The sequence below is a fragment of the Hypanus sabinus genome, chromosome 12 (assembly GCF_030144855.1).
Source record: "Hypanus sabinus isolate sHypSab1 chromosome 12, sHypSab1.hap1, whole genome shotgun sequence".
NCBI classification, from domain to species: domain Eukaryota; kingdom Metazoa; phylum Chordata; class Chondrichthyes; order Myliobatiformes; family Dasyatidae; genus Hypanus; species Hypanus sabinus.
The window spans coordinates 99,071,465-99,096,824 of NC_082717.1; the positions used below are offsets into that span (position 1 = coordinate 99,071,465).

The 25,360-nt window shown below is 39.3% G+C and overlaps 1 protein-coding gene across 4 annotated transcripts in view; it reads right to left on the reverse strand.

Moving 5' to 3' along the window:
- afdna (afadin, adherens junction formation factor a) overlaps positions 1-25,360 on the reverse strand; it is a 234,439-nt gene that overhangs the window by 54,739 nt on the left and 154,340 nt on the right. For all 4 annotated transcript variants that reach the window (XM_059986542.1, XM_059986541.1, XM_059986540.1 and 1 more), the window contains 4 exons: positions 15,799-15,899; positions 14,173-14,259; positions 7,918-7,983; positions 4,348-4,421 (listed from right to left, as the gene is read on the reverse strand). In XM_059986542.1, the coding sequence (XP_059842525.1) occupies positions 4,348-4,421; positions 7,918-7,983; positions 14,173-14,259; positions 15,799-15,899 (328 nt within the window). The remainder of the gene's footprint in view (positions 1-4,347; positions 4,422-7,917; positions 7,984-14,172; positions 14,260-15,798; positions 15,900-25,360) is intronic.

The following is a 25,360-nucleotide window of genomic DNA, read 5'->3' on the forward strand; positions in this document are numbered from 1 at the left end:
AACTGGACACGACTGCACAAGCGCGTGAAAGTCAGCCTCTGAGATCAGTGGGAGAATTTAAAAAGCGAAAAGAGGCTGAGGACGAGCCTCGCTCCAAGTGAGGTAAGGTCAGGTAAGCTCCTTTAATTAATCTAATTAGCTTAGGAATAGGTAATGGAGGCAGCAGTTAGGGCAGTTGAGTGCTCCATATGCAATATGTGGGAAGTCAGGGCGAGCACAATTGTCTCTGATGACTACACCTGCAAAAGGTGCATCCAGCTGCAGCTCCTGACAAACCGTGTTAGGGATCTGGAGCTGGATGAACTTCGAATCATTCGGGAGGCAGAGGCAGAAATAAACAGGAGTTTCAGGGAGATAGTCACCCCTAGGAGTCAGGAGACAAGTAGCTGGGTGACTGACTGTCAGAAGAGGGAAGGGGATTAGACAGAATGAGCAGAGTACTCCTGTGGCCATTCCCATCAATAATAAGTATACCGTTTTGGATACTGTTGGTGGGGACAACCTACCAGGGACAAGTTGCTGTGGTTGCGTCTCTGGCACCAAGACTGGACCCTCAGTTCAGAAGGGAAGGAGGGAAAAGAGGAGAGCAGTAGTGATAGGGGATTCGATAGTTAGGGGGACAGACAGGACGTTCTGTGAAAGAGATCGAGAATCCTAGATGGTATGTTGCCTCTCTGGTGCCAGGGTCCGCGGTATCTTGGACCAAGTTCTCAGTATTCTCAAAAGGGAGGGTGAGCAGCCAGATGTTGTGGTCCATGTAGGGACCAATGACATAGGTAGGAAGAGTGAGGAGGTCCTGAAAGGTGAGTTTAGGGAGTTAGGCGCCAAGTTAAAGGACAGGACCTCCAGGATAGCAATCTCAGGATTGCTACCAGTGCCACGTGCAGGTGGGTTTAGAAATAGTAAGATAGCGCAGATCAACACATGGCTGAAGACATGGTGTAGGAAGGAGGGCTTCAGATTTATAGATAATTGGACAGTTTTCCAGGGACCTGTTCCGGCAGGACAGTTTACATCTGAACTGGAGGGGGACAAATATTTTTGCAGGTAGGTTTGCTAGAGAGACTCCAGTGGATTTAAAATAGATACAAGGGGAGAGAGGAACCACAGTGTAGGAACAGATGTATGGGAGAAGGAAGAAAAAGAAGATAGTAAACTTGTTTGCACTGTTAAGAGATAAACAAAGAGGAAGAAGAGGAGAATTTCTTAAATGCATTTATTTTAATGCTAGGAGTATTGTAAGAAAGGTGGATGAGCTCAGAGCATGGATTGATACCTGGAAATATGATGTTGTAGCTATTAGTGAAACATGGTTGCAGGAGGGGTGTGATTGGCAACTAAATATTCCTGGATTTCATTGCTTCAGGTGTGATAGAATTGGAGGGACAAGAGGGGGAGGTGTTGCATTGCTTGTCAGAGAAAATATTACAGCAGTGTTCTGACAGGATAGATTAGAGGGCTCGTCTAGGGAGACTACTTGGGTGGAATTGAGGAATGGGAAAGGTGTAGTAACACTTATAGGGATGTATCATAGACCACCTAATGGGGAGCGATAACTGGAGGAGCACATTTGTAAGGAGATAGCAGATATTGGTAGTAAGCACAGGGTTGTGATTGTGGGAGATTTTAATTTTCCACACATAGACTGGGAAGCCCATTCTGTAAAAGGGATGGATGGTTTGGAGTTTGTAAAATGTGTGCAGGATGGTTTTTTGCAGCAATACATAGAGGTACCAACTAGAGAAGAGGCAGTATTGGATCTCCTGTTAGGGAATGAGATAGGTCAGGTGACAGAGGGAATGCGTTGGGGAGCACTTCAGTTCCAGTGATCACAATGCCATTAGTTTCAATATAATTATGGAGGAGGATAGGACTGGACCCAGGGTTGAGATTTTTGATTGGAGAAAGGCTAACTTTGAGGAGATGTGAGAGGATTTAGAAGGAGTGGATTGGGACAATTTGTTTTATGGGAAGATTGTAATAGAGAAATGGAGGTCACTTAAAGGTGAAATTTTGAGGGTACAGAATCTTTATGTTCCTGTTAGGTTGAAGGGAAAGGTTAAAAGTTTGAGAGAGCCATGGTTTTCAAGGGATATTGGAAACTTGGTCTGGAAAAAGAGAGAGATCTACAATCAATAAAGGCAGCATGGAGTAAATGAGGTGCTCGAGGAATATAAAGAATGTAAAAAGAATCATAAGAAAGAAATAAGAAAAGCTAAAAGATGATACAAGGTTGCTTTGGCAAGTAAGGTGAAAGTAAATCCAAAGGGTTTCTACAGCTATATTAATAGCAAAAGGAGAGTGAGGGATAACATTGGTCCCTTAGAGAATCAGAGTGGACAGCTATGTGTGGAGCCAAAAGAGATGGGGGAGATTTTGAACAATTTATTTGCTTCGGTATTCACTAAGGATAAGGATATTGAATTGTGTAAGGTAAGGGAAACAAGTAGGGAAGTTATGGAAACTATGACGATTAAAGAGGAGGAAGTGCTGGCACTTTTAAGAAATTTAAAAGTGGATAAATCTCCAGGTCCTGACAGGATATTCCCTAGGACCTTGAGGGAAGTTGGTGTAGAAATAGCAGGGGCTCTGACAAAAATACTTCAAATGTCATTAGAAACAGGGATGATGCCGGAGGATTGGAGTATTGCTCATGCTGTTCCATTGTTTAAAAAGCGTTCTAAGAGTAAACCTAGCAATTATAGGCCTGTGAATTTGACGTCAGTGGTGGATAAATTAATGGGAAGTATTCTTAGGGATGGTATATATAATTATCTGGATGGACAGGGTCTGATTAGGAACAGTCAACATAGATATGTGCATGGAAGATCATGTTTGACAAATCTTATTGAATTTTTTTGAAGAGGTTACGAGGAAAGTTGACGAGGGTAAGGCAGTGGATGTTGTCTATATGGACTTCAGTAAGGCCTTTGACAAGGTTCTGCACGGAAGGTTAGTTAGGAAGGTTCAATCGTTAGGTATTAATATTGAAGTAGTAACATGGATTCAATAGTGGCTGAATGGGACATGTCAGAGAGTAATGGTGGATAACTATTTGTCAGGTTGGAGGCTGGTGACTAGTGGTGTGCCTCAGGGATCTGTACTGGGTCCAATGTTGTTTGTCATATACATTAATGATCTGGATGATGGGGTGGTAAATTGGATTAGTAAGTATGTAGATGATACTAAGATAGGTGGCATTGTGGATAATGAAGTAGATTTTCAAAGCTTGCAGAGAGATTTAGGCCAGTTAGAAGAGTAGGCTGAAAGATAACAGATGGAGTTTAATGCTGATAAGTGTCAGGTACTACATTTCGGTAGGAATAATCAAAATAGGACATACATGGTAAATGGTAGGGCATTGAAGAATGCAGTAGAACAGGGTGATCTAGGAATAATAGTGCGGAGTTCCCTGAAGGTGGAATCTCATATGGATAGGGTGGTGAAGAAAGCTTTTGGTATGGTGGCCTTTATAAATCAGAGCATTGAGTATAGGAGTTGGGATGTAATGTTAAAATTGTACAAGGCCAAATTTGGAGTATTGTGTACAGTTCTGGTCACCAAATTATAGGTAAGATGTCAACAAAATAGAGAAAGTACAGAGGAGATTTACTAGAATGTTACCTGGGTTTCAGCACCTAAGTTACAGAGAAAGGTTGAACAAGTTAAGTCTTTATTCTTTTGAGCGTAGAAGGTTGAGGGTGGGCTTATTTTGAGGTATTTAAAATTATGAGGATGATAGATAGAGTTGACGTTGATAGGCTTTTTCCATTGAGAGTAGGGGAGATTCAGAGGACATGAGTTGAGAGTTAAGGGGCAAAAGTTTAGGGGTAACACAAGGGAGAATTTCTTTACTCAAAGAGTGGTAGCTGTGTGGAACGAGCTTCTGGTAGAACTGGCAGAGGCAGGTTCGATATTGTCATTTAAAGTAAAATTCAATAGGTATATGGACAGGAAAGGAATGGAGGGTTATGGGCTGACTGCAGGTTGGTGGGACTAGGTGAGAGTAAGCGTTCAGCATGGACTAGAAGGGCCGAGATAGCCTGTTTCCATGCTGTAATTGTTATATGGTTATAATACAACTGACCAAATAAAAAAGTTTATGCTGTCTTCTCCTACTTAGAGCATGCAGTTCCACTCCCGGCCCCCAGACTGACCCCTGATTTTTTAAAAATACATCAATGGACCATCAGGAGATATTTGAAGTTAGTACAAGAAAAACTGCCTCCCCATATGACACTCTTATTGCAGGTGAAGAGGGTGTGAACATTTGGACTCAAAGATCATGTTACTAACACTTGAGTTGAGCTCATCATGTTTTAAGCAAATTGCAAGGAAGTACTTCACCTTTCCTGTGAAAGCCCTACGAGACTGCGTCCATCAACACTAAGTAACTGATCTCCAGCTGCCAAACGACCATCCTGCAGATAGAAGTAACTTATCATGATTTGGATAGAATTAAATAAAAGTTTTGCAGCAACTTTCAGATAAAACACATATATGAAACTATCTTTCATGCCAGTGTTACACCCCTATACCAACCTTTGATTCCTTTAATATACAAACATCCATCAGTCTTCTCTTCAATACATTTAGTCACTGAGCCATCACAGCTCTCTTAGGTAGGAAATAACAAAGATTCACTGCTCTCTGGATGATTATATTTATTATCTGTCCTAAATGGTCACTCCCTATTTTTGAGTCTGTGACCCTGTTCTACAAACTCAAGTTAGAGGAAACATCAACTTTATGTCAACCTGCTAAGTACTGTGGAAATTGTATTCAAGTCTGCTTAATCTCTCAAAGGGCAATCCCCATCATAGGAACCAATTTTGTGAGCCATCATGTGGTGTATAATGTTCTTCTTTGGGTAGGGAGACTAGGCCTGCATACAGTATTGCAGGTGCAGCCTCACCAGGATCCTATGTAATTGCATTAAAGCATCATTACTTTTACAAGACCTTTTGCAATACAGATCAGCATACCATCTACTCTCTCAACTGTTTAATGCACATTAGCTTTTCATGACTCTGGTTTCCAATAAACACCAACACTTCTATCTTATCTTAAAGACACTTTCTTAACCGATTTTATTTCAACCAGTTGATGGCTTTGTATTTCTATGTTGTAATTGCCATGGCCTCACCAATTCAATTAGCCTACTTTTATCCCCTTAAAGACTCCCTATATCCTTTCCACATCTCTCTAGCATCCAAAATTCACATAATTAACAAGGCTAAACATATTACTCCTGGCCTATTCATCCAAATCACTGATTACAGATTATGAACTGGGGCCCAAGCAATGAACCCTACACAATCTCACTTGGTTTTGGCACCAAACTCAGTTAATCACACTGATTTTTGATCACTTGACCATTCTTAATCCAAAGTAGCATTTTCAGTCTTGAAGATAAATAATGTAGAGCAAATCAGAGCAATTCTGCCCTTCTTTTCTGCTAACAGTAAGCCTTGTTGTTTGTGAATATTTCTAATTGACCTAGTCAATTAAAATGTGTCCTAACAAATGTTCAGAAGTATACCAGTCAACATAAAACACAAAAAATCTACAGCACATTACAGGCCCTTCAGCCCACAATGTTGTGCCGACCACAAAACCTACTCTAGAAACTGCTTTGAATTTCCCTAGTGCAGAGCCTTCTTTTTTTCTAAGCTCCACGCACCTATCTAAGAGGGTCTTAAAAGACCCTATTGTATCCGATTCCACCAGTGACGCTGGTGGGGAATTCCACACACCCACCGTGTGCGTGAAAAACTTACCCCGACATCTGCTCAGTACCTATTTCCAAGCATTTTAAAACTATGCCCCCTTGTGTTAGCCATTTCAGCCATGGGAAAAAGCCTCTGGGTATCCACATGATCAATGCCTCTCATCATCTTATACACCGTCATCAGGTCACCTCTCATCCTCCATTGTTCCAAGGAGAAAAGGCCAAGTTCACTCAACCTATTCTCATAAGGTTCCAATCCAAGCAACATCCTTGTAAATCTCCTCTGCAGTCTCTCCGTGGTATCCACATCCTCCCTGTAGTGAGGTGACCAGAACTGAACACAGTACTCCAAGTGAGTCTGACCACGGTCTTATATATCTGTAACATTACTTCACAGCTCCTGAACTCAATCCCATGGTAGATGAATTTTGATTAATTCACCAACACACCATACACCTTAACAACACTGTAAACCTCTGCAGCATTTTGAATGTCTCCCAAGATCTCGTTGACCCTCCACACTGCCAAGAGTCTTACCATTAATATTATAAACAAACTTCTCTACACACCCTCTTCTGACCTCACAAAGACTTGGTCAATTTAAGTACTAAAGAGGATCCTCTGGATACATCGCTACTTTGTCAGCTTGCTCCATAACATGCAATGGTTTTCAATAAAAAAAAATAACATGTAGTTAATTCAGGAGTCAAGCTAATTTGTATTATTACTTTAACAGCGTTCTTATACTGCTTACTGAGCTGCTACAATGATCGCCACCAGGTTTCCTTCAGATCAAAACTAAACTACTGAATAGATGCCAGCTACAGAGGCATGCAAAAGTTTGGGCACCCATGGTCAAAATTTCTGTTGCTGTGAATAGCTAAGCGAGTAAAAGATGGCCTGATTTCCAAAAGGCATGAAGTTAAAGATGACACATTCCTTTAATATTTTAAGCAAGATTACCTTTTTATTTCCATCTTTTACAGTTTCAAAATAACAAAAAAGGAAAAGGGCCCAAAGCAAAAGTTTCGGCACCCTGCATGGTCAGTACTTCGTAACACACCCTTTGGCAAGTATCATAGCTTGTAAACGCTTTCTGTGGCCAGCTAAGAGTCTTTCAATTTTTGTTTGGGGGATTTTCACCCATTCTTCCTTGCAAAAGGCTTCTAGTTCTGTGAGATTCTTGGGCTATCCTGCACGCACTGTTCTTTTGAGGTCTATCCACAGATTTTTAATTATGTTTAGGTCAAGGGACTGTGAGGACCCTCAGTTTGCACCTCTTGCAGTAGTTCACTGTGGATTTTGAGGTGTGTTTTGGATCATTAACCTGTTGTAGAAGCCATCCTCTTTTCATCTTCACACACAAAATGCTGGTGGAACACAGTAGGCCAGGCAGCATTTATAGGGAGAAGCGCTGTCGACGTTTCGGGCTGAGACCCTTCATCAGGACTAACCGAAAGGAAAGATAGTAAGAAATTTGGAAAAAAAGAGAATTGAAATTTCAAATCTCTTACTATCTTTCCTTTTGGTTAGTCCTGATAACTAACCCTTTGTTATTTTGAAACTGTAAAAGATGGAAATAAAAAGGTAATCTTGCTTAAAATATTAAAGAAATGTGTCATCTTTAACTTCATGCCTTTTGGAAATCAGGTCATCTTTTACTCACTTAGCTCTTCACAATAACAGAAATTTTGTCCATGGGTGCCCAAACTTTTGCATGCCACTGTATTCAGCTTCCAATTATTACAATCCAAATGCAAGACCACCTTAGTAGCCTTGACAATTTTCTCCAGTAAGCTGATGAAATTGTACGTTATGTTCTCTTGGAAACTCATCTTCAACCAAGCAATAAATTTGCTGAAGTATAGATGGAAACAGCTGGCAGTATTGTCACTCAATAACCAGAGGAATAAATATGCTAAATCTCTCTCAATCAGACCCAGCTCTGCCATCTCATTTGGGGATCTCTGGAGATTATTCTGCATTTCCTGCATCTTGGATGCCATGCCATAATGGCTGGCAAAGAGTTCAATTCAGAAAGTATAAAAATAAAATTTCTTGGATTATGTATATTTTTCCTCACAAAATTGCAGGAAATTTTCCGCTTAGGAATGCTGTTCGAATTTATCTGTGCAATGGCACTTAAATGAGTTCTTATTAATCAGAAAAAAATAAAATCTTCTTACCATGTCAGCAGCTCCACCTTTTACAACAGATTTAACATAGATTCCCAATTTATCTTGTCCTGCACCCTGAAGACATTGAAGGAAGTTTATTATCAAAGAGTACGAATATTTTCCAGTAATTAATTCTGGCTGAACTTATTGAAATAAGCAATGGGTAACTTTTAAGACACAGTTTAGTTTCAATCTTGTGACTGAGTGAATGAATAAACTTCTTAGTACTTCAAGGAAATTACTGTAAATGGAAATGGCAGGAATAACAAAGCCAATTTGTAACACAAGATGTCCTGAAACATGTGACAACAGCATCAAAGAAAGCAACTAATAGATTCCAAATACAGACAGACATACTTTATTGATTCCGAGGGAAATTGGGTTTCGTTACAGTCGCACCAACCAAGAATAGTGTAGAGATATAGCAATATAAAACCATAAATAATTAAATAATAAGTAAATTATGACAAGTGGAAATAAGTCCAGGACCAGCCTATTGGCTCAGGGTGTCTGACCCTCCAAGGGAGGAGTTCTAAAGTTTGATGGCCACAGGCAGGAATGACTTCCTATGACAACTACCTACAACTAGATAAATCAATTTACAACAATACTGAGTATATGAAACTTCAATTAAATCTATAAACAAGGCTATTCAGCAGGTGGTGTGCAGTACCAGCACCAAATGTAAGGTGACAGCCACAGGCTTAGCATTCATTTGAAATTGGATTAGTGGCCATGAGGCCTTTGGCCTTCAATACCAAGTACAATCTCGGTACTTGCTACTTTAAGAACAAGAATAAAGACAGTGAAAAAGATCTTAAATTGACCATAGCATAATGATTCACTGTTAGGTGGTATTCAAATAGGGCAAGCAAGCAGGAAAAGGGTAGACAAAGTTGTACAATCAGAGACTTATCAAAAGTACAATCAAAGGTTGTGCCTGCCTGTCTGGTTGACATTGTTAGCAGTATTAACGTTGGAAAAAAAATGAAATTAAAGGAAGAGGATTCAGTTTTATGACTCTTATTGCAAACAATAAAGGCAGAATTCTAAATATTTATTTTTCAAAGGAAGTTTTATGAGCTAGGATCAAATTAAAATATAAACCTCACTATAATTTTAAGTCTGTTATCCAAATCACATAAAAATTGCTAAAGGATCAAAATCAACTATAAAAATGCATATCTGAAAACCAGCAAGACAATAATTTTGATTTATGGACAGCCACCAACACTGGGAATCAGAACAATCTGTTTAGACTAGGGCCTTGTGATGATAAATTAAGGCAGGTTTAAGTTAGTAACAGGGAAGGAGTTGGAAGGTTTTGGACAAGAGAAAAACTTTAAAAGTACAAAGTCACAGCTATGCAGCAGAGTTACCTTGACAAATGTTACCTTGACATTAAGGCAGAAAGGAACAAGTTTAATAGTATTTATAAGTGTATATCCAATTGATCAAAATTGAAATTTGATCAAAAAGGGATGATAGTGGAAATAAAATGGCAAGTGTTAAAATGGATTTCATAATTCTCAATAACATACATTAGTGAGAAATTTGTAATCCAAATATGGCTAACATTAGAGTGCACAGTTAACATTAGTCAGAAAAAGGCTTATGCTGTCAGAAATGAAGATTAAAGTCTGAAAAATCACAGAAGTGAGCTTGGCAAAGTTATGTCTTAAAAACAATTTTTTTTAAGATATGGGAAATGAAAATAGTGGCAGTAATAATTATAATTACTACAATGGGTCAGTACAATGGATTCTCACTGAATTTATAGCTACTTAGCTGTTGAAATAGACTAAGTGGCCGCTTGATTAGGCACTCCTTCACACTACTGGGTTGGAACTCCAACCCCCACCTTTGCTCCCAGAATAGCCTGAATTTTTCATGGCATGGATTCAACAAGGTGCTGGAAAAATTCCTTAGAGATGTCATACATGTTGACATGATAGCATCACAGTTGCCTCAGATTTGTTGGCTGCACATTCACACTGCAAATCTCCCATTCCACAACATCCCAAAGGTGCTCTATTGGATTGAGATCTGATCACAATGAAGATCATTGAAGTACATTGAATTCATTATCAGGTTTGTGAAACTAGCTTGAAATGAAGCTTACTTTGTGACACAGTGCATTATCCTGCTGGAAGTGGCGAAAAGGGATGCATATGGTCAGCAACAATACTCAGGAAGGTTGTGATATTTAAACAATGCTCAATCATATTAAAATATAAGCACAGCAGAAATTGAGATTTGTCAGACCAGGTGATGTTTACTGAATCTTCAACTGTCCACTTTTGGTTAGCCTGTGCCCAATGCACCCCAGTTCCTGTTCTTTGACAGGACTGAAACCTGGCATGGTCTGCTGCTATAGCCCATCCACTTCAAAGTTTGACATATTGTACATTCAGAATTGCTCTTCTGCACTCCACTGTTGTAATGCGTAGTTATTTGAGTTACTGTCATTTTCCTGTCAGCTTGACCTCTCTCATTAGCAAGGTGTCTTCACTCACTTAACTACTGACACTGGATTGGTAATGCTTTCCTGCACCATTCTTTGTAAACTCAGACTGTTGTGTGTAATCTCCAAATCGGCAGTTTCTGTGATACTCAATTCACCCCTCCTGGCACCAACAATCATTCCATGGTCAAAGTCACTTAGACCATATTGCTTCCCCATTCTGATATTTGGGCTGAACAGCTGAACCTCTTGAACATGTTCAAAGTAAATTTATTATGAAAGTACATATGTCACTATATACAACTCTAATAATTATTCATTTTCTTGTGGAATAATAACCATAATAGTCATAGTTGAGGGGTAATTTGTTCCTGAATCTGGTGGTGAGTCGTGAGGTCCCTGTATCTTCTTCCCGATGGCAGCAGCGAAAGGACAGGCTGTTCTGGGAGGGGGGTCCCTGATGATGGATGCAGCCTTCCTGTAACACCATTTTCTGTAGATGTGCTCAATGGTGGGAGGGCTTTACCCACGATGGACTGGGCCATATCCACTACCCTATGTAGGATTTTCTGTTCAACGGCATTGGTGTTTCCATACCAGTCTATGTTGCAGCCAGTCAATATACTCTCCACTACACATCTACAGGATCTGTCAAGGTTTTAGATGTAATGCCTAAACTTCACAAACTTCTAAGTAGAGGTGCTGCCATGTGCACTTGCGTGCTGGGCAGGACAGGTCCTCCGAAATAATAGCACAGAGAAACTTAAAGTTGCTGACCCTCTCCATCTCTGATCCTTTGTTAAGGACTGGTTCAAGGCTCTCTAGTATCCTCCTCCTGAAGTCAGTAATGAGTTCCTTGGTGTTGCTGACAATGAGTAAGAGGTTGTTGTTAAGGCATCACTCAGCCAAATTTTCAATCTCCCTCCCATACACTGATTCATCACCATCTTGGATCCAACCTATGGCAGTGATGTCATCAGAAAACTTGAATATGGCATTGGAGCTGTGCTTGGCTACACAGTCAAATGTAAAGCAAGTTAAGAAGGGACGTGAGCACACAGCCTTGTGGTGCTAATGGAGACTGTGGAGATATTGCCAATCTGAACTGACTAATGTCTGTCTGCAAGTGAGGAAATCAAGGATCCAATTACACTAGGAGGTATTGGGGTCAAGGTCTTGAAGCTGATTGATTGGATTTTAAGTGATGATGTCTGCATGTTCTTACACATTGAGTTGCTGCAACACAATTGGCTGATTAGATATTTGTATTGAGGTGCACAGGGGTACCTAATAAAATGGCCAGAGGGTATATTTCAGACTGGAACACTAACAAAGTTGTTTTACAGATGCTGGAAATCTTAAACAAGACAAAATACTGGAGAAACTCAGCCAGTCAAGCACCATCTAAGGAGGCGATGAGACACCCCAGGCACCCCACTACCTCTCATTTTCTGAACCCTTTATTCCTTGGAGCCCCCGTATCTTTTCCTCACCCCACTTCCCCCTAAACCTCCCCCCCCCCCCGACTCCTCCAACACTCTATCCTTCCCTGACCCCAGCTCTACTCCCTTACAGGTCTACACTAATCTCTTTAACCTTCCCATCTGAGAGGAAATGTTCTGTCTCAGCGAGGATCTAACTTTTATCCCCCTGCACCCCTCAGTGAATACTGCATCTGGCATGATGCCGAGTTCTTCTGTCACCTCCATCTCTGAGCCTACTTTTTTGGCAAGCATTCCTCACACGTCACTAATGACCCTCTTTTCCTATCTTCAGCCCTCCTCTTCTTGGAGGCCACACTCTGGTCTGCCTGCTCCGGTTCATTTCATCTCCAATTGTGGATGAGACATCAACTGCCTTGACTTCAGCATTCCTTTCCCCTTTTTAAACCTCACACCCTCTGAATGCACACCCTTACACATTCTCAGCACCAATCCCAACCTCACTATCAAACCCACAGCCATGGGCCCCAGCTATGCCTGCTTTTTCCATCAGCCACATGGAACAGTCCATGTTCCAAGTCTACACTGATAATGTACCCCAACTCTTTCTCCACTACAATGATGACTGCATTGGTGCTGTTTCCTGCATCCATGCTGAGCTCATGAATTGCATCAACTTTGCCTCCAACTTCCACCCTTCCCTCAAATTTACTTGACCCATTTCTGACTCTTTTCTCCTCTTTCTCAATCTCTGTTTCTATCTGTAAAGATAGACCATATTTTACAAACATACTGACTTCCACAGCTATCTTAAATATACGTCTTTCCACCCTATCATTTGTAAAACTGCTGTTCCCTTTTCCAAGCTCCTCTGCTGCATCTTTTCTCAGAATAAGACTTTCCATTTTATAACTTCTGAGATGTCCTCATTCCTCAAAGAACAAGGATTTCTTTTCACCATTAATACTGCCCTTACCTGCATCTCCTCCATTTACCCCATTTACTCACCATCACAACTTTGATAAGATATCCAACACATCATTCTCTATAACTTCCACCACCTCCAACAAAATCCTACCACTAAGCATATCATCCAACCCACTCCCCCCACCATTTTTCATAGGGATCACCTTGTCCATGCCTCCCTCCCTGACACTTATCCCTGCAAGTGGGACAAGTATTAGACCAGCCCCTATATCTTCTCCCTTACTACCATTCATGGCCCCCAACAGTTCTTCCAGTTGAGGTGACACTTCACCTGTAAGTTGTCAGGTATCATCTACAGTCTCCCATGCTCCTGATGTGGCCTCCTCATCGGTGAACCCCAACATAGACTAGGAGACCACTTTGTCAAACATTTTCACTCCATCTGCCACAAAAGGTGGGATTTCCCAGTGGCCATTGATTTCAATTTGGCTTCCCATTCCCATCTATTGGTTCAGGGCCTCCTCTACTGCTACAACAGGTTGGAGCAACAATACCTCATATTTCATCTGGGTCTTATGGTATGGATATTTATTTCTCCAACTTTCAGTAATATCACCCACTTGTCCTCTCACTTTCCATTTTCTCTTTCAGATTATCCTTACCCCTCTTCTTCTCCCCACCTCATCTTTCTCTGGTGCCCTTCTTCCTTTCCATTCTTCCATGGTTCAACGTACTCCATCAAATTCCTTCTTCTTTAGCCCTTTACCTCTTCCACCTATCACGTTCCAGCTTCCAATTTTCCAATCCCCCACTCATCTTCTCCCTCACCTGGTTTCACCTATTAGTTTGTATTTCCTTCTTCACTACCCCTTCCACCTTATTCTGGCGCCCCCCCCCCCCACCTCCATTCATACTGATGAAGGGTTTGGCCTTTAAACGTCGACTGTTTATTCTCCTCCACTGATGCTGAACTGAGTTCTTACAGCAGATTGTGTCTACTGTAGAAGATAACATTGACAGCCAGCATCTTCGCATGAAAGAATCCAAAGCAACTAATTCAAGTGCTGATTTCCATTAACCTATTTCTTAATTTCACAATGAAAACAAGTTTCTATACTGTTATTGAATTAGTTATAACTGACAACCTGGTACTTTTAAAAAAAAAACTAAGGTCTCACACTTATCCCAGGTATTAAAAATTTGTATGTTGCAAGATCACTCATTAGTTCAATACATACAAGCAATCGTTAATTGTACACAAATGTCATACACTTTAGAAAGTACCAGATATAGAGGTACTGATGAAAGACATTACCTAATAAACTTTGGGATGCACCTCAATAAATTATATTGCTGATGAGAGACTGCTTGAGGGACCTTCCTTCATACTGGTAATATCATTTTCAGATGACTTTAAACAAATTTGCTTACCTTAGCTGCTACAATGCTTAGTCCCATTCCATTTTGCTTCTTTAGCGTCACTGTAATTATTTCTGGCTCTTTACGATTCGGCTCAACCTGTAAAAAAAAAGGATCCTGAATAAAGCAAATTTAGTAAATAATCTTCGTTTCATCAAGTAATGGAAGGGATTAACAGCTTGTTTTAATTCAGCTGCTAAAATGGTTGTTTTCAGCTTAAGTACAAAATTGATCAAGTGTAAAAATCACATTTAATTAGCAGCAAACATCATGCATCATTACTGCATGATTTTAATAGAAATTATAAATTCACACTATATCCTGGGCTTGTTACTTTTTAAATCCCTAAAGGTTAACTTGCAAGTTGAGATGGTGGTAGGGAAGGCAAAAGCAATGTTAGCATTCATTCTGAGGGGACAAGGAGGAAATGCTGAGGCTTTATAAGACATTGGTCGGGCCCCTCTTGGGAGTATTGAGAGCTGCTTTGGGCCCCTTATCTAAAAAAAGATGTGCTGGCATTGGAGAAGGTCTAGAGGAAGTTCTCGAGAATGAGGAAGTGTGAAGAGCATCTGGTGGCAGGGAGGGGGGGCATCCCATTGAAACCTATTGAATATTGAAGTGGATGTGGAGAGGATGTTTCTATAGTGAGAAGTTTAGGACCAGAAGGCACAGCCTCAAATTATAGGGGTGCCCATCACATATTAATATAAATTTAATTTGCAATTGCAGCCCTTTTAAAGTAATGTTCAAACTAGGGAAACATTAATACAATTTCATCAAAAATCCATTAATTACAAACAAAATGTTCAGTGGCTAAATTGCATATAGATTGCTGCTAGTTGCAACTTAAACCAGTGATGAAATATCACAAAGTACAGATATTTATGAAGTATCAGCTGTGGAGATACACTGAAAATTAGGTTGAATAATTACATTCCAAAATACACATTCAGCAAAACTTACTAATTGTATAGCCACAGATTTAACATTGTTTCAGAAGTAAAACTTGACCACTCTTAAACCTGCTCCTATCAAATATATTAAAACACTTGATTATGTAGTGACAAAAAAAGGGAAAAGTTTTCCATTAAAAATATACAAAAAAAGGACAGTCATTTAAATATTTACAATATTAAAGCACTACTCAAAAAAAAATCACCTTTTCTGATGTCCAAGGTGGTATGGTATTGTAAAATTTATCGTGCATATGTAAAAGCACCTCATATGCATACTCTAAAAAAGGTAATGAAAGTTAATAAAACAAATGCATTTGGACACAATATAAAAACATTTTTGTTGGAAATGATGACTTCTTTGGAAGAATGAAACTTTTCCATCTGCAGGCTTTTAATGTTCTAACTTATTCACATTGCTGATTCAAATTGGATAAGAAAAAACAATGGTATGATTACACAATTCCTCCCTGCACTCTACAAAGTTTTAATATTTTCTTTATGTATTGTAGTTTTAGTGTTAATATCAAATGCTTCAGTCATACAATGTATTTTTAGGTGCACTTCCATTCATTACAACTACAATGAAAATGTACCTTTATACTACTTCTAAGCTTGCTCTATCCCTTTGAAATACATTTCAATAGTCATACAAAAGAATATTTAATCATTCAAGCCAACCTACCAACTCAGTAGTATCAGATGGAAAATGGTCGAAGTCAGCACTTTCAAAATAAATTGTCCAAGTTCCTGGTGATCGTGAATGCGATGTTAGCCTACAATAGCCTGCAAGGAAGAACACATTTAAATAGATGGTGCCTTATAGTGCATTTGAAAAAAAGACGCCTGCACTACAAAATAGATACCTTTTGTGAGACAGTAATTTTGGAGTAGGAAAGGGGATAGAGGAGGAATGAGGTTCCCAACTTGACTGTTAAGACCTTCAGTAAATAAACTCACTGTTTATTTTTAACAGAAACTATATTTTTAAACTTAAAGATCTTTTTTGTTGAAAATGGTTTCAATTAATTGAATTATTTTAAGATTAAATTATTAAAGAGGTAGCACTAATTTCAGATACCAGCACAGCAACTGTTTAATCACAAACAAGATAAATCTGCAGATGCTGGAAATCCAAGCAACACACACTAAATGCTGGAGGAACTCAGCAGGCCAGGCAGCATCTACAAAAAAAAGTACAGTCAATGTTTCAGGACGAAGACCTTTGGCAGGACTGGAGAAAAACAAGCTAAAATTAGATTTAAATGGTGGGAGGAGGGGAGAGAGAAACACCAGGTGATAGGTGAAACCTGGAGGAGGAAGTAAAGAGCTGGGAAGTTGATTGGTGAAAAGAGACAGAAGGCCATGGAAGAAAGAAAGGGGGAGGTGGGGGAGGGGAAGAGGATGGGAATGGTGGGGGGGGGGGCATATACCAGAAGTTTGAGAAATTGATGTTCATACCATCAGGTTGAAGGCTACCCAAACGGAATACAAAGTGTTATTCCTCCAACCTCAATGTGGCCTCATCATGACAGTGGAGGTCATGGATGGACATATCGGAATGGGAAGTGCAACTAAAATGGGTGGCCACTGGGAGATCCTGCTTGTTCTGGAAAACAGAGCGTAGATGCTCAGCAAAGTGGTCTCCCAATCTACGTTTCTCTTTCCCTTCCCTCCACCTTTTAAATCTGTTTATCCAGTCCCGCCGAAGGGTTTCCACCTGGAACGTCAACTGTACTTTTTTTTTCTATAGATGCTGCCTGGCCTGCTGATCTCCTCCAGCATTTTGCGTGTGTTGCACCAACAGTCTAACACATCTTTCAGTTAGATCATATGCATATTTTATTCTCTCTCTGTTTAAACATTACATTGAGGAAAATTCAGTGGCAGATTTCACAAGAATATATGAAGCCCTTTGAATCTCCCAGTGAGGAGGATCTGATTTGGGCACAGCAGAAAATACATCCCCCCCATCTCTCATACTGGTAGCATTTGCCTTTATCTCTCAATATTCTGACTTGGAATGTCTTACAACTTATAATTATCTTGTCTCTTTACATTTAGTAAGATGAGCAGTAGAGGAATCATATTTACCATCACTGTACTAGATTTATTGTTGTCACAGAACAGACACATGTTTTAATCAATTTGCTACTATGATTACAGTGCTTCTACTATATGCCTAGGAAGTGGTTTCAAGCCTCAACTTGCTGTCCAGTTCCTGAAAATAAAGTGACATATTACCTATCCAAACATGCTTGCCACTAAGCTGCAAAAACTACAGATGAGTACAATTGAAATATTTACCTGTATTGGTTGCAGGAATATTGGTGCATTTGTTATATTCATTAATCAACCAGAATTCTACATTTCTGCCAACTGTCATTAAAATGCAGCATCCTTGCAAAATTTGACTAAAATTGCATTTAGAACTTCGTGTTTTGCATTTACCCAGCCGTAATATTTGAAAAGATTTAGTATGCTACCAGCTTCACTGATAGAAAAATCTCCTATCATGAAGTTAATAGGTAAATCATGAATGTGGGAGAAAAAAACCTAATGGAACAAATCCTCAGGATATGTATTGTTGATAAACAGAGGTAGATCGTGTCTCATCTGTTTGAAAGACCTAGTCTTGCGTCACACAGTATAATTGACGCATCTGTTTTGCATTATATTTTGCTTAAGTTTGATCACCCATTCCCATCATTTAAATAGTCAGATGTGAAATAAGGTTATCTTGCAAATAAGCACTTAGAGATTCTCTTGAACTAAAACGAGGAAAACAGCATTTCAAGCACACTTGTTTGATGTAATACCACCCCCCAACACCTCCCGAGTCTTTCTTTAACCCAGAGTCAACATGCTCTCTTAAGATGCCCATTTCATTTATTTAGAAGTAATGACAGCTTAGAACCTTTGATTTATTTTTTTTTTATTTTTTTAAAACTTTTTTTATTGCATTTTTAAATGGTTACAAAGTATGAAAAAACAATGTATATAACCCTTACCCCCTCCCCTTAACCCCTCCCCCCTAACTGCCCTATAGAAAAAAAAAAGAAAGAAAGAAAAAAAGAATGCCTGGTTGTTGGAAGATCTCCACATGCTCCATGGAATTTGTAATAACTTTAATATGTATATTTATTTCTTTCCCCTAATAACCAATTGTTTCATCTTCAGAGCATCTATATATTTAATCCTGTCTTTTGTAAATAAGGGCTCCAAATTTTCAGAAATGTTTCATATTTATCTCTTAAATTATAAGTAATTTTTTCTAATGGAATACAACCATAGATTTCTTTCTTCCAAGAATCTATACTTAAATGTGTATCCGATTTCCAAGTAACTGCAATAGCTTTTTTGGCTACTGCCAGTGCAATTTTTATAAATTCTTTCTGATACTTATTTAGTTTGAGTTTCGGTTTTATCCCTTCAATATCACCTAGTAAAAATAATATTGGATTATGAGGAAATTGTGTTCCTGTAATTTGTTCCAGTAAAAGTCTTAAATTTGTCCAAAAAGGTTGAATTTTAGAGCAAGACCATGTCGAATGTAAAAAAGTACCAATTCAGGAAGATCTTGAAAAATGGATGGCATTACCAATAACATTAGTAGGTAGAGTAAATACTATAAAAATGAATATATTCCCTAGATTACAATATTTATTTCAATTATTACCAATACAATTACCCCAGAAGTTTTTTCAAGAGTTAAACAAATATGTGAGGAAATTCCTCTGGAAAGGTAAGATGTCAAGAATATCGTTGGAAAAATTGACATGGAAATTTGATCTAGGAGGATTACAACTTCCAAATTTTAAGAATTATTATAAAGCAAATCAACTTAGATTTATTGCATCTTTTTTCGAGAAAGATAAACCGGCATGGATTAGAATAGAATTAGATAAAATAGGAGAAAACGTACCAGAAGATTTTATATACAAATGGGAATCTAAATGGATACGGGAAAAGAAAGAATCTCCTATATTAAAACATTTGATTGATTTATGGAATAAGATAAATGTTGATGATGAGACAAAAAAATCTTTATTAGCAAAGAGATCTTTAATTCAAAATAGACTTATTCCTTTCACAATGGACAATCAACTTTTATATAATTGGATTCAAAATGGGATTAGATATATAGGGAATTGTTTTGAAGGAGGTATATTAATGTCATTTGATCAATTAAAGAATAAATATAAAATATCAAACAACACTTTATTTTGTTACTTTCAATTAAGGGCGTATTTAAGAGAAAAATTAGGTCAAACAATGTTATTGCCGAAATCTAATGAAATAGAAATTTTAATTCAAAAAGAAAATATTAAAAAATTTATATCTTGCATGTATAACTTGATTCAAAGACAGGTAATTAAACAAGGAGTCCATAAGTCAAGACAAAAATGGGAAAGTGATTTGAATATTAAAATTGAAGAAACAAATTGGTCAAGACTATGTCTTGATAGTATGACAAATACAATAAATGTTCAGTTAAGATTAGTGCAGTATAATTTTCTACATCAATTATATATCTACATCAATTATATATCTACATCAACAAAAAATAAAAAAATTAAATCCAAATTTATCGGAACCTTTGATTTATTAAAAGCATTTTTGTAGCAGGTAAGCAGTACAGTTAAAATTTGGTTATTGCTACAGATGTTAAATAATTTATTCATTCACAAAACATGGCCACTGCTGATAAAAAACAGCATTTTCTATTTATCCATAATTGCTGCAGAACTAAGGAAACTCTTAAAAGTCATCCGCATCAGTGAGGTTGACACAACTAGGTCAGAATAGGCAAGGATGGCAGAAGTAACAAGTACTGAACTTCTCACATTTAGACACCGAGAATTATTGTAACACATTATTGTAACTAAATCTTCATAACTCTTCTGGATACAAAAACGTAATAATGTTTAAGAGAATGGAATCTTGACAATACATTCTTGAATGACTGATTTCATATTTTGAGACTGAGCTTAGCCATAGAGTCATGGAGCAATACAGAATGGATTCAGGCCCTTCAGCCCAACCAGTCCATGCCAACACCCAGCTGGTCCCAATTTCCTGCATTCAGCCCATATCCCTCAAAACCACCCCTTCATGTACCTCGCCAAGCACATCTTAAAAGTGGTTGAAGCAGATACAATAGTATCAGTTCTGGCACAATGTGTAGAAAAGGCTGCTCCTCAGTTCTCTTAAATCCTTCTCCAATCACCCTAAATCAATGCTCCTAGTTTTGGTCTCCTGTACCCTGGGAAAAGACTAACACTCAACCTTATCTACGCCTCTCATAATTTTAGACACCTCTTATAAAGTCACCACTCATTCTCCTATGTTCCAAGGAATAAAGATGTTCCTGGTCAATCTCTCCACATAACTCAGGCCCTCCAGTCCAGACAACATTTTTCCAATCTTCTCTGTATTCTTTCCAGTTTAATCACATTATTCCTCTAAACAAGGTGACCAAAACTGCAACAATACTCTAAGCACAACCTCACCAACGACTTACACAGTTGTAATATAATGGCCCATACTTAATGCCCTGACTGATGAAGGCCAGCATGCTAAACACTTTTTCCATCATCCTGTTTACTTGCGCAGCCACCTTCAACAAATTCAGCCCACATTTGCTACTTCTTGATTCACTTCCTGAGCTGATCAAGATCTCCCTGTAGTCTATAACCTTCTTTGCTATCAAAAGTATCCAATTTTGTGTCATTTGTAAACCTTGTACAGTAAATTCACATCCAAATAATTTATATAAATAAAAAATAGCAAGGATCCCAACACTGACCTTTATGGCACACCACCAGTCATTAACCTCCGTTTTGAGAAACAAGCTCAACCACAACCCCGCTTCCTAACTCCAAGCCAATTTTAAATCCACCTAGCCGGTTCTCCCTGGATTCTTTGGGACCTAAACTTCCAGATCAGCCTTCCATGTGGAACCTTATCAAATGCCTTGATAAAGTCAAAATAGACAACATCCACTTCCCTGCCCTCATCTAGTTTTTTGTTTACTTCTTTAAAAAAAACTGAAAGGTTTTCAAGCACAACTTAGACACAGAGCCATGCTGACTCCTCTTAATCAAACTGTCTATCCAAATACTGACAGATCCTGTCCACCAGTACTTCTCTATGACTGATTTAAGCTGACAGACCGGTAGTTACCTGGGATGTTTTGCTACTCTTCTTAAACAATAAACCAACATTAACAACCTTCCAGTCTTCAGAAACTTCACCAGTGGCTAACAGGGCCTCTCCGCAAGGGCCTCTGAAAGTCCAAGGACAGATTCGGGTAGGCCCGAGTGCTTTAAATACCTTAACAGGCTATAAGACTGCAAATACCTCCTCTCTGATAACAAATTTTCTTCAGAACATCTTTACTATTTTTCCCTCATCTCTGGAGCAACTATCATCTCTGGGGGAAACCAGTTAAAACACCCATCCCCTATGGTTTGAGACATAGCTGGTCCTGCAGATCTCCAAGGGGACCTCTTTCTAGGCACCATTTTATTTCCAAATTGCTCTTGGTATTTTTCTTAACCTTACCTGCCAAATCCATTTCATACCTTCTTGCTCTCCTGATTCCCGTCTTAACAGTATTCTTATTATTTTTATAGTCAAAGGGATTTCCTTCTAAACTGAGTGTATGCCTCCCTTTATTTGCTGAGAACCTCAATATCTCTTGTTAGCCAAGATCTGTTAAACTTGCCAGGTTTACTCTTCATCCTAAAAAGGAACATGCTGCTCCTGGACTTTTGATATCACTTTTAAAATTTGCCCAGTTGCCATTCATTCCTTTCCCTTTAAACAGGCTCTCCCAATCAACCTCTGTCTAATTCCCACAAAATTAATCCTGCTCCAGTATAGGACTCTAACCTGTGGACATTCCTCTCATCATTTTCCACCTTAAAATTAACAGAATTCTAGTCACTTAGAGGCAAAGTGCTTCCTGATCTCCAGGTCAGTTACTTGCTCTGCCTCATTCTCTAAGATGTCGTCCCGTATTGAACGTTCCTAAGCAGGACTCCTCCCTGAAATGGCGAAATTAAAACCTAAAGTACTAATATAACCCTATTATTCTTACAACTATTAGCAGTTTCTCTATAATACTCAAGACTCTGCCGACTATTAAGAGATCTAATTATATAGCCCCACAAGTGACATTCTGCTTGTTCCAAAATTTGATCTATATGGCCTCACTAGACAATCCCTCAAGAACGTATACAGTGCCATTGTTACATCCTCTCTAATCAAAAAGGTTGCACACCCTCCTCCCTTACCTTTATCTCTGCCATGCTTGGAACACTGAACTGACAGTCTAGCCTTTCTCTTAGCCACGTTTTTGTTATGGCTATAACATTGCAGTCCTCCAAGCCAAACCACACTTTAAGTTTGCTGTCTTACCTACTAAAGCTTGAACGTTGAAATAAATGTAGTTTCCCTACTTTTACTGTGCCCCTGGCTATCATGATTTCTAGACTTGCTCCTGTTCACAACCTCATACCCACACCCCCAACCCCAGCCAATCTAGTTTAAACACTAGCAAATTTCCCTGCAAGGACACTTGATCCTCCCTGGTTCAAATGCAACCTGTCCCTTTTGTACACATCAGCTCTATGACATAAGAGATATCAATTTTCCAAGAACCCATCCTCTGCAGTACGTGACACTGGGTGCAATCTCAAATAATTACCCTTGATGCCCTGCTTATTACATTTATGGACGTTTTAGCCACCTAGTTACAAACACCAGAGGTTGTGTAGCTGATGGAAATCCACAAAAAAGACTAGAGGAACCCAAAAGGTCAAGCAGCATCCATGGAAAGAAATAACGAGTTGATTTTTCAGGCTAATACCCTCCATCAAGATTGTAAAGAAAAGGCAAAGCCAAAATAGGATGGGGATGGGGGAATGAGTACAAGGTGGCAGGTGAAACCAAGTGAGAGGTACAGTAGGTTGGTGGGGGGGAAAGAGGAGGAATGAAGTGAGAAGCAGGCTAGTCAATCTGACAGAACAGAGTGGACCATAGGAAAAAGGAAAGGAGGGGCACCAGACGGAGATGATTAGGCAGGTGGGAAAAACAGCAGGGGCAAGAGGGGAGCCACAATGGGTAAGTGGAAAAAGAGAGGAGGGAAGGACCAAAATTACTGGAAGCTGGAGAAATTGATGTTTACACCATCAGGTTGGAGGCTCCCAGACAGAATATGAGGTGTTGTTCTTCCAGCTTGAGAGTGGCTTCATTGTACCAGTAGAGGTAGCTATGGACCAACATTTTGGAATTGGGATGGGGAGTGGAATTAAGATGGTTGCCCATCAGGAAATCCTGCCTGTTGTGGTTAGAGCAAAGGTGCTGAAAGTGATCGCCAATCTACATCAGGTTGAATGCATAACCACTTCCCTACACTGCATTCCATTTGCCACTTCTTTACCCATTCTCCTAACCTGTTTGTCATTCTGCAGACACACAGCTTCTTCAACACTACCAACTCCTCCATCTATCATTATATCATCTGCAAATCTGGCCACAAAGCTATCAATTCCATTACCCAAATCACTTGCATATATATGAAAAGAAGTGGGCTCAATACCAGCCCCTGCAGAACATCACTAGTCACTGTCAGCCAACCAGTAAAGGCCCCTTTATTCCCAATCTTTGCCTCCTGTCAGTCAGCCGCTTTCTATCCATGCTAGTATCTTTCCTGTAATACCATGGGTTTTTATCTTGTTTAGTAGCCTCACGTGTAGCACCCAATCAAAGGCTTTCTGAAAGTCCAAGTAAACAACATCCATTGACTCTAAGTCTATCCTACCTGTTATTTCCTCAAAGAATTCCAACAGATTTGTCAGGAAAGACTTCCCCTATGAAAACAATACTTATTTTATCCTGTGCTTCAAAGTACCCCAAAACCTCATTCTTAATAGTAGACTCCAACATCTTCCCAATCTCATGTCAGGCTGACAAGCCTATAATTTCCTGTCCTGTCTCTTGCCTCCCTCCCTTCTTAAAGATTGAAATAACATTTGCAATTTCTCAATCTTCTGGAATGATTCCATAATCCAGTGATTCTTGAAAGACAACTACTAACCCCACAATCACTTCAGTTACCTCTTTCAGATCCCTAGGTCATAGGATCAGTTAGAAACACCTACCTGTAGACCTTTCAGCTCCCCAAGCACCTTCTCCTCAGTGGTAGTAACTACTCTCACTACTGACCCCACACACACTTTAATTTCTGACATTCTGCTGGTGTCTTCCACAGTACAGATTGAGATAAAATACTGTCCCCCATTACTACCTCTCCTAATGACTCTAATAGAAGTGTCATTTTCCAGTAGAGTAATATCCACTCTCTCTAGTTTACTTTTTATGCATCTGAAGAAAAATTTAGATAGCCTATTTTTAAATTTTGTATAGCTTACCTTCATATTTCATCTTTTCTCCCCTTAATGCTTTTTTTAAAAAAAGTTGCCTTCCATTGATTTTTAAAACTTTTCTAATCCTCTAGCTTCCTACCAATTTTTGCTATATTATATGCCTTCTCCTTTATTTTGTTTCAGACTCTACATCAACATCCCAATATCAATGTCTTAGGAACTTGTAGAACAAATTCACTTCTCAATCTTCTGAACTCCAAAGAATACATGCCCAAATTATCTAGTTTCTCTTGATTGAACAACCCGCTTATCACAGAAATTAGCCTGGTAAACCTTTGGGTTGCCTTCAATGTAACTGTATAAGGCAAGGGAAACAAATTGTACAGTTTTCCAAGTGATGCCTAACCAACACTGTGCAATTGCAAGAAAACCTCTATTTTTAAACCCCAACTCCTTTGCAATGAAGACTACCTGAAACCACAACGGTGGGCTTCACAGCTGAACAGGTGAGAAGACAGCTGAAACATCTCCACCCAACCAAGGCTGCAGGCCCGGATGGTGACAGCCCCAGGGTGCTCAAAGCCAGTGGCCTCCCCAGCTATGTGGAGTACTTCAACATGTCTTCAACCTGAGCCTGAGTCTCCAGAGGGTTCCTGTGCTGTGGAATTCATCCTGCCTCGTCCCTGTACCGAAGATGCTGCACCCCAGTGGCTCCAATGACTACAGACTGGTGGCACTGACTTTCCACATCATGAATACCCTGGAGAGACTTGTTCTAGAGCAGCTTCGGCCTATGGTTAGGCCACACTTAGACCCCCTCCAGTTCGCCTACCAGTCCCGACTAGGAGTTGA